The sequence below is a fragment of the Centroberyx affinis genome, unplaced genomic scaffold (genome assembly GCF_046629955.1).
Source record: "Centroberyx affinis isolate AG114_WGS23_722 - 3 ecotype Tasmania unplaced genomic scaffold, CSIRO-AGI_Caff_v1 ptg001334l_1, whole genome shotgun sequence".
NCBI classification, from domain to species: domain Eukaryota; kingdom Metazoa; phylum Chordata; class Actinopteri; order Beryciformes; family Berycidae; genus Centroberyx; species Centroberyx affinis.
In genome coordinates, this window is record NW_027279831.1 from 7,216 (window position 1) to 18,017 (window position 10,802).

Consider the following 10,802-nt stretch of genomic DNA (forward strand, 5'->3'; position numbering starts at 1 on the left):
AGCAGACTATTTTGTGTCATAAATATGCTGTGCATATATTTGCCTACAGAGGGCACTGATGAGAAACAATACCTGATCTCATGACTGAAAACTTGAAACCTCAGAAAACTGGGCTGGAATGTTCTGCAACTCTGCCGAACCGTTTCAAGCCCAAGGAGAATGTCTTTGTTCCTTTTTTCCCCATAAAACCTAACCCCAATCAAATCAAGCTGTTATCCCAGTATTTGAATATTGGATATAAACCAGTTACAACAATACCGATGGGCATAAGTGGACCATTATGAGGGACTGTGTAAGTGCAAAGCAGAGATAAACATCATACACATGGACTGTGATATACTGTAAGGCCTGTTTAAAGCACATCATTAGTCAACAAAGCTCGACTCAAAAGCCACTTTGGGGAATCAGTGGGGGCATTGGGTTCCCTATAGACTCTGACTCACTTCATAGCTGGAGCCTATAAATTCAGTAGTGACAGGGTGCTTTTCAAATGAAGAACATCTCATGTGAGTGCCAGTGCTGACTAAGTGGGTAGGAACACATCTGTGATATACAATAAAACCCACAACCTGCAGCAACAGAGGGTCTGTCAGGCTGTCAGAGGCCCTGAGCAATTCATTCCCAATTCCCTTTATTAATTCCCAATTCATGAACTTAATGACACAAAGGGTCGCAGCAAACGCCACTGAATCGATGTGATAACGGGCAATTTTTCACAAACCAAATCATTTGTGTTCTCAATTCCTACACTCAGTTGCCCCTTAATCCTTCTGAGTGTCCTTATTTCACAGATGACTTGAGAAAGAAACTTGGCAATTTGGTGAAGCAACATCGCAAAATTGTTGGCTGCATTTTACATTTTCTGTCTAGTTTGATTTGAGTTTACTTTTGTGTGTGTGAGTATACAGTACATGTATGTGTGCGTGTGTGTGTGTGTGGTGTGTGTAATGTGCATTTGTATCCATGTTACGACCTGATATCTGAGATTCCACATCCTTAAAGGGTAACTTCGGTATTTTTCAACCTGGACCCTATTTTCCCAACTTTTTGTGTCTAAGTAACTAATGGGGACAACAATTTTTGAAATTGGTCCAGTATTGAGCAAGATCGCGTCAGCAGGCTGCAAACAGGCTGCAATGTAATCCAACGGGGCAAATACGAACCGTCAATGTACGTACACTGCTTGTTTTTGCCACTGACAGGCTCAGATTGTTATTGCAACTACTGGACCAATTTCAAAAATTGTTGTCCCCATTAGTTACTTAGACACAAAAAGTTGGGAAAATAGGGTCCAGGTTGAAAAATACCGAAGTTACCCTTTAATATAAGACTGCGATTAGCATGGATGTACCTGTATATCACATCATGTCTATACCGGGCCTTGTCGGAAACAGCACGTTTGTCCTTTGCATGTGCTGATCAGGCCTGTCTGACTGCCCAGCAGCCTCCCAGATTCTTCTGGCTGTCTGTGACGTCCAGACAGGGAGAGAGGATTACAACTGTCAGGACGGAGGGAGGTTTACACTGTCCTGGGCAGCTGCGATAGAGGAGGGCCTTCCCTTTGGATTCCATTCTAATGCTACGTCTGCCACAAATAGACACTCTAGCACCTTCCAGAAATATGTGTTGGAGGGGGGGTTCGAGTCAGAAGGGAGGGCTCTGCTGACTGGGGTGTGTATAAAAGATCTCAGCTGAGAAGCACACAGCACATTGGGAAACACTTCCAAAGAGACCGAAGGGGTCTTCCACTGCAGCCAGCAGCTCTCACTCCTCCACCACCTCAACACAGCAGCCATGACCGAGAGGCGCATCCCCTTCTCCCTGCTCCGCACCCCGAGCTGGGACCCGTTCCGTGACTGGCACCAGGGCAGCCGCATCTTCGACCAGTCTTTCGGCATGCCGGCCCTGCCCGAGGACTTCCCCGCATTCCCCAGCACCCACTGGCCGGGCTACCTGCGGCCCTCCGTCATGGCCCCAGACATGAGCTCCGTGATGGCCCAGGCCATGATGCCCCACAGCCCCATGATGGCCCCGAGCCCCATGATGGCCCCCGCCGCCGTGATGGCCCCGAACCCCATGATGGCCCAGCAGGCTCGCGCCCTGACCCGCCAGATGAGCACCGGCATGTCAGAGATCAAGCAGACCGCGGACAACTGGAAGGTCTGCCTGGACGTCAACCACTTCTCCCCCGAGGAGCTGGTGGTGAAGACCAAGGACGGTGTCGTGGAGATCACTGGTGAGCCGCACTTCTCCTTCACTTATCCCTCTTTTTTGTGTTTCAATGCCAGTGGCTTCTACTGTTCCCTCCTACATGCTGATTTACTATGCACAATATTCTTATAACTTCTTAGATTCAAATAATTTAGGGGTTTAAAGGTGATTTTCTGTCAGGGTGAATGATTTTTTGGGTTGCTGCTGGGTCATTAACCTTCTCAAAGCAAGTAATAGAGTTTAGGAAGTACTTTAACCTCACTTTTACAGTAGAAATATTGTCCTTTTGCAAATTCAAGGGCACTTTGACAGGTACACACTGGGGGTTTGAGACCAGAGAGTGAGAGGAAGTTGTAGTCCCTGCTAGCATGGGTAGCACCTAACATTTGTGTATATACAGCAGCACTCCTCACATGTCTTTGGGCATTACACAAGGTAACTGATAGCTGCCCTGTTCTGACTGATACATAATCTACAACAGAATGTCTCACTCGTACATGCTGTACTGAAGCGCCTGTCCTCCATGTATGTGTAAGAGACACTGCTACAGAACACATAGCTAAGTGACAACATAGAAAGGCAGGAAACCTTTGTGTTGGGTCAAGTACAAGGCAGATGCAGTGCTGCAGAGTTACATAATATAATATCATGAGACAATATGCACAGCTCCAGTACACTGGAGGGAGGGGGCTTTTGGATCCCATTCTGCTAGATAGCCTCACCGCCCAGATTCTTCAGTCATGTACACATAAAAAAGACACACAATTCAACATGTGGGAGTGGACTTGTACAGCGGCTGGGAAATGAATACAATGCCCACACTGCATATTAAATAACCCCTTTCAATTCTTGGCATGTAATATTTTTCACAGTCTGTCCTTGCATGTCAAGGAACAAAGCAAAAATGTACACACCTGCAGAAAGTGTGGAACGGGTCATATAATAGCGCAGCTTTCTGAAGCCTTGAACTGCCTCCTTTTCTCTCAATCCTCCCAATCTCTCTCTCTGTCTGCCATCTCACAAGGTATCAACCACTTAAAGTAGGGGCTTTAGATGTGACTCACCCACTGTGTGTGCTACTCTAAATGGACTGCTGGTTCTTGTCCAGGTCCAGGCCATATTCATACTCACTGCTGAGAGATTGGCAGTAGCGGGGGACAGTGAAGATAAACAAAGCACAAGACCAAGTCCAAGCGGCTCTATGCCTCTAATTGTCATTTAATATTTCTCATGTGCCTCGAGGGAACAAGGACGATATGTTCAAAAGTAATATGATATGCTTTGGTGAAGAGTTTTGTATACATATCAATGTGCTGCCTCTATGCTGTATGCTGCACCCCCCCCTCTCCTTCTCATGTATGCTTACAACTAATGGCCCTTCATGTAGTGGTTGAAAAAGTGCCTGCTTGGCCCAGACAGACCCACACTCACACTGGCAGTGTTGTCCTGTTGAAAAGAGGACAGCTCCCAGAGGAAAACAGCCTTTATCTGCCCGTTGTCATAACAAACATATTATAGAGCCAGAACGAGGGGCAGTATTTCATCACTAGTGCCAGGTGTCTGGAAAATGATGAGAGATAGACAGGGTCTGATTAAGACTGGTGACGTCCCTTGATATAAATACTGCCACAAACCCCTCCACAAACACAAGATACTGTACTGTTACACATACATTATTAGATCAATACACATATTATATATCTTTATGTTCTGATGCTGTATCTAACATACAATATATCACAGCAATAGAGATTGATGTATGAAGTACGACATTTTGTTATGATAACACCTAACATCAGGGTTAAACTGTATGTTTTAACCACATTTCCAGGCATGATTGTTGCTTTCACAATCCTCAGAATATCTAGTTTAGCTTGAATTTAACAGGTTAAAAGCTGTTCTATAGGTTCATATTGAATGTGTTATGGATAAAAATGTTGATTATGTGTAAATGTATCTGGCCCAGCGGAGTTAAATAGTTCTCAAGCCTCTTGTAGGGGGATGACTATTATGAAACATGCTAAAAAGTGAGTCTGTATCTTGTCTGTGCAGTGGATAGAAGGATTTTTTTTAAAACTGAGGCACCACAAAGTGAATATTCTCTGCAGCGAAGTCTGTCTCAGAGGAACGGTTTCTCACTAATGCACCCCACAAAACCATCTTTTCTTGTGATGGTGCTATGTGAACCAAGCTGGTTCCTTATCCTTTTCCTTATCCTATTGAGTTTATTCTTACTATATCCTTTTAATATGACACATTCTACAGATACAGAAATTTTCTTGTATGTGCGGTACATCATAAAACATTCCCTTAGTCACGCTCCATCAAAGGAATCTAGTTTCCACATTAGTCAGTGACTGGCCCATGTAGTCACAGCATGTCCTCTGTGTCCACAGGCAAGCATGAGGAGAGGAGGGACGAGCACGGCTTCGTGTCCAGATGCTTCACCAGGAAATACACGTGAGTGGCACGACGTTTTTACTGTCAGCACCATCGGGGATGCCACTGCTTCCATAAATTAAATAAATACAAAAAGAGAAGTACCATGCAGAATTAAATTTTACCTAAAAGAGTATTTTATTCTTGATCACTTTTCATGGGTACGTAGTCCCATTGGTGAAAGGGAGCTACTGTTTGGCCACGCAATACTTCGAAAACCTCCAGAGTTCTGACAAAGAATAGGTTTGTTTTGGCTGTTCCATGGTGGCTTTGCAGAGCTTTTTCATGATGGAAATGCATTTCTCAGGCTGTATCCAGATTTCTGTGATTTCCTCTTATCACGGCTTTGCTGCTGTGAATCTCTTTAGTTTAGGGTTGGCCCGGCCTGCAGAGGGCTGGCTGTCGCTGATAGCCGAGTTTCATGCTCTGAAAAGCAGCAGCAGCTATTGCCTCCTCTCTCCTCTGAGTTTAGCTTCATAGGGCTCTGCTGCCATCCAGGGGCCGCAACACACACTGAGAGCCCAGACCAACATGAGCTGGTCTGGGATCTGAATTTGCCCTATTAAGGGTTGGTAGTAAGCCTTGATATTGCACTCAGTCTTTGTTTATGTAGCCTGAGCAGTGCTGACAGCGCCGCCTAGATTAAGACTCGCTGACCTCTGTCAATTCACTGCAGTGGTTTGTGTGACTTGTAATGTGATGACGCTGTGTTGCTCACCTGCAGCCTCCCCCCCACCGCTAACGTTGAGAAGGTGACCTCCAGCCTGTCGCCCGAGGGTGTGCTGACTGTGGAAGCTCCTTTGGTCAGACCGGCCATTGAGGCTTCTGAGATTTCCATCCCCGTCAATGTGGGCACCAAAACTGATGTGGTGAAGAAGTAGGAAGAAAAAGCATTGAAGTGTCTCCATATCACACACACACACACACACATATATATATGTATATATATATATATATATATGTATATATGAACACACATTTTTACCCATTTCAACAGATGGCTCCAAGAAAGAGAGGGTAAAGAAGCAGCTTATCGCCTCCTCAGATGTAAGCTCTCTGTCTAAAGCTGGCTTGTCCACATGCCAAGATCATTGTGAGAGGAAAGCGAAGGATTGCCCTCGCTCTTCTCTCTTCCCTCTGTCTCTGTTAATGAGCCAGCCCCGGCTGTGTGCACTGTGTAAACACATCTGCACCAGTGCCATATGCCTGCTCTTTCTGCTGTAATTACACCCTTCATCTGAATGGAGAAAATCTCCAGTTAGCCCTGCCCACAAACTCTCCGTTTCTCTTTATCTCTCTCTCTCTCACACACACACACACACATACACACACATACACACACACTTGTCATTCCTATTAAATGATTCCCCTTCAGCCTTCCACATCATCAACGTGCAAATGCAGAGACAACAGCAAGGAGAGGCGTAGCAGCATTGATATTGCAAATTAAGGAACCAAGGTCCCAGGAGAGCATACACTCCACCACCCTCATTCTCTGACTGCAGAACACGATCACACCGTTTTCTCCCAGGACTGGGAATAGACTGGTTTCATCTAGAGTTGCCTTTGGAGAGCGCTATTCAGCTGTGCAAGCAGAGAATAAAAGAACAAACAACACACTGAGTCTCTTCTTTTTTATGTCTTCTGTTCTTCATTAGCATGCTGTTGACATGACGCAAATGGTTTTCCTCTTTATGTAAATGGAATCTTGAAGCTGACTTTGGGCCCACTTCTATCAGCTACTGTGAGTGTGTTAAAACGGGAGATAGTAACTAAATGACAATGCTAAGCCTCTTAATGTTATGGTAAATTATTCATCTGATGGTCAGTCATGCAAAAGAGAACAAGTGAAACATGTTACACAAATGATGCAGGCACTCCTTGGGCCAATCAGTAACAAGATGCATAACTCCTCCAAGTTTCATCAAAATCAGACTGGTTTTCTTACCTTTTGAAGTTTGACATTTTGACATTTAGTAACAGCGCCCCCATCCAGAACACAGTGCCAAAATGCATCATCCCTCCAGGTTTTGTCAAAATCAGACCAGTGCTGTCTGAGATATCACGTTTGAGTTAAAAAATTTAACTTTTATTATAGTAGCACCCCCATTAGGCTAGTCAGTTTAATTTTTTAAACACTGGAACACAGTGTGAAGATGCATCTGATTACATCCCGTGGGGGATAAATATGTGTTACCGACTCATAGTTACACTGTTACTATCATAGAAACTGTTAATATCATAACTGTTATGCAATTCAGTCTTTATAAATGAATCATAATGAACTGAAAAACAGCAGCCAGTGATATCCAGACTCATTCAGTGCTGGGGTTTAAGTCCAGCTCTGTTTCCTTGGCATCCTGGGACTGACATGACTACTGATCAATGGACTACAGTGAAGATATAGGAACTTTTCTATTCTGTATCTGGACTCTGAAATGTGTCAAAATGCCCAAAATTGCATAACTCCATTTTACAAAATCTCTCTGATGAATTATTCATGCCCAGACAGATACATAATTGATGGAGATTCACTCTTGTACTCTCGACTGAGGAAGGTCATTTGAAACAATTGTAACAGGCAAATAATCACGGATGCTAGTGGCAGACAAAAATACTATGGAGACAGTCTGTCTGGGCTGAAAGGTGTCTGAGTGCATGCTACTCACATATGAAAACCCCATATGTCATCAACTTATAGCCTCCATGTTGTAATACATCTGTAATATGCATAAATTGCAATATGCATAAACTTGACACTTAAAAGATTCAGTACTGAGAGTTTTACAACACATTCTCTGTTACAGTGTATCCGCTACATAGACGAAGCAAATCATGACAAAGAAGCTACAATATGTAGTTTGACACTGAAAACAGTCATTATGGCAGCCTCCATTAGATACTCATGTGATATTTCTGACATTTGAGACCTAGAATCAAAAGGGAAGGGCACTTCCATGAAGTCCTGTAAGAAACTTGTCTTTCCAACGATACCAAATACATGCATGTTGAATTTTCATAGCATTCTATAAATGAAATTTAAATTTTGTCACCAACTACTACTACACATTTAGGGGGAAAACTGACATGTGGGCAGGATATCAGGAGAGCAGGGCCAGCTGCAGCTGTTGAAATGCTCATCACTGCTGTATATTAAGAAACCTTTGTATATTAAGTATACAACTGTTTCCAAAGCTAATACTACATGAAATTTAGTCCACCGTTTGCACGCTTCAGCGCTTCAGTCCCTCCAGTTCATCATCACTGCAAGTTGAAAGATGCCAAATCCACAACTTTGCAGCAAGAGAAACACTGAGGCTATCACAACTGTTTCTGGCTGTGACGTACTCAGTAGCTGGTTGCTTTCATAGCTTTTTTTTTTTGGTCTCTCCGTCAACCTCCAGTCATTCAAGTTGCATGCCAGCCTACTAATGCACATACTAACTCTACTCTTGACTCCAAAGCTGCAGGGGAGATCTATTTATAGCATGCTCTGCTATGCACTGAGCTTCCAGCATGTTGTATAGTTACACAGGGTAGCTATCTGACATGCAGTGGTGCTTTTTTCTTTGGGTTCCAGACCTGTACTGGCTAATAGGCTGCTTACCAGTTATCAATGGCTAGATCTGGGACATCTCTACCGCACTAGTAGCCTCCCATTTGGCACTGGCCTAATATATATATATGAGAGAGAGAGAGAGAGAGAGAGAGAGAGAGTATTGCAGTACGTAACATCTGCCCAAACAGATGTCCAGTTGCTGAAAATCATATTCAAGAGGTGTGCTCAACTTCTCGACTGTCTGAATATTTTATTATACATTTTATATAGATATATATATATATATATACACTATCATATATGTTCCATACTCTATCTTTAAAGATAGAGTATGGAACATACAGTATATGATACAGAGAGCTTAGGGGAAGCTCTGTTTCAAAAGCAATGGAAGCCATGCAGACACTGACTTAAGACAAGGGCGCAGTCACTAAACCACTTAGCATTTCAAGTTTTCCTCTTCCATGAGTCACCATTTCCTTCCAGTTTAATGCAGGGCTAAATTATTCATGCCAATCCCCATCAATCCAGCCGCTATCCACCCCTTAAACCAGGGAAGTGCCTCGTGTGAAGCGCTGTTAGCTACCAGGCCTCCGATTCGACTCTTCTCAGATCTCTCCATCCCTTCTGCACTCAGGCTGACAGGCCTAAGTAGGCCAGCTTTTCCAAGGAAGCTCTAATGTGATCTGGAGACCAAGTTCATGCTGCTGGTTGGAAACACCAAGCACTTCCATCTAGAGATGTTATGGAAGCAATGTGTGTTGTATAAAATGACACGTTTTGCCAATTAATTTCTGTGTTTTCAAGTCAGTGCAGTGTTGGTGTTGAACATCTCACCTCCAAACTAATCAATAGTCCTTTGAAAAGCCCGCCTTATCACATTCCCCCATGTTGTAAGACATTATCTACCATCTACAGGTCATCTACCAAATGTAGGTTACCTGCAGTATAATCAAGGGATAGTCACCGCCCTGAAGAGTATGAACCTTAACTAATCAGCCCAGTGTTAAGGACATGTTGCTTAAAGTAGTAGACATACATATGGGAATTTACCAGTTGCTAAACCTTGTCAGGATACAAACTCCAATGCTCTAGAATAAAATGAATAAACACTAGACCCGTCACCCATCTGAAAAAAAAAAATATAATAATCTAAAGATGATTCACTAGCTCTAAAATAAAGATGATCCAGTCTGCAAAGATGTTACTGCATTATTTTATCAAACACATAAGCTTCCACTTATCCATTATATAAGTACTGTAATTTGTTTACATTTTGTGCTATCAGTCATTGGTCATTGTGTCTGTGTGCTGTGCATAAAAAAAAAAAGGTTAATATCATATTTTGGAACAAAACTCTTCATCTATAGTCTAAAATAGGGTGATAATAAAATTTCCCCCTGCTTTAGTGTTTTTTCCCTCTTACAGCTCCCTCTTACCTCTTATAGCTGTCACCAGTGAAAGTTGGTGCAAGGGGATGAGAATAATATATTTTCAAGATGTTAAAGCCTCAGTATGTGATTACACTGTGGTGCCCTCTGTTGGAACACTGTCACCCCAATGCTGGCTTTGTTTGCCCTGTGATTTATTGGATTGAAGATATATTCTGCCTACATCGAGAAAAACAAGGCAATCGATTCTCAAAAGGTTCAACACTGATTGTGAAAATAACTTCTGGGGATCAGATGGGTTACACTCTACGGCTTGTGAGCTATAGATTATTACCATCACGGCTAATAATTTTGCCATCACACATCAAACTAGACTACGTTGGCCCATTATTTATGGCATTAACAACAATAAACCAACAATAAGCCAAATGGGGAATGAATAGATTCTATATAAGTTCATCCTTCCACCATATCTTTTGAGCTACGCTAAGATTATTATACTATATTAAAGCTTCTACCAGTAGCACTTGAAACTTGATGACTCTGGCAACCCCTTGAATCCCTAGTGGTAAAGTTTAAATCACTGTCGCAAAGACACTTGCCACTCATTCACTCTGCAGCTTGCCATAGCAGAGAGAAGACAAATGGTGATGTAAAACTGCCACAATGAAAATTGAAACTGGAATAAACTTGTGTAAGGACGGAAGTTATTTTTCCCACGTTGCAAGATGTGAGTTTTTGCCCGCGAATATTTTAGTTACAACTACTGAGCTTAGTTACAACTACTGAACAGGTGTGGAAGTTTGCCCAATGCTAACGATTCTCTCTCCATGAATGATGCTCGCGAGCGAGCGGTGTAAGTATTGCAATGTGTGTTTGTGTGACAAAAAAAAAATATTTTTAGTTACAAGAAGATTGAGTTAGCAGGGCAGTTTTGCATAACAGGTGTGGAGTTTGGGCAATGCTAACGAAATATTTTGGCTAACAGGCTACTACGATACTGAAAGACAGCTAACCTACCAGAACGTAACAGTGCAGTAGAGCAAATCTCTTCTTTTGACAATACATCGGTGAATGATGTGATGATGTGGTTATCCTGATTATTCCAGGACTGTAAAAACTGCAACTACAGCAACAGTTGATGCTGCACAGCTAGCTAGGCGCCAAGGGACTGTAGCACCTGTAGCACTACTGTCTGTATT

General features: G+C 42.9%; 1 protein-coding gene across 3 annotated transcripts; it reads left to right on the forward strand.

Moving 5' to 3' along the window:
- Positions 1 to 1,720: 1,720 nt before the first annotated feature.
- Positions 1,721 to 6,267, forward strand: hspb1 (heat shock protein, alpha-crystallin-related, 1). 3 transcript variants are annotated; one of them, XM_071525747.1, is made up of 4 exons: positions 1,721 to 2,058; positions 2,092 to 2,236; positions 4,608 to 4,671; positions 5,375 to 6,267. In XM_071525747.1, exons 1-4 carry the CDS (start codon positions 1,795 to 1,797, stop codon positions 5,529 to 5,531), a joined length of 630 nt encoding a protein of 209 aa, XP_071381848.1. In that variant the 5' UTR covers positions 1,721 to 1,794; the 3' UTR covers positions 5,532 to 6,267. The 3 variants fall into 3 exon arrangements, with proteins under 3 accessions (XP_071381848.1, XP_071381849.1, XP_071381847.1); XM_071525748.1 differs by having other exon boundaries at positions 1,721 to 1,958; positions 2,037 to 2,236; XM_071525746.1 differs by having other exon boundaries at positions 1,721 to 2,236.
- The last annotated feature ends 4,535 nt before the right edge of the window (positions 6,268 to 10,802 follow it).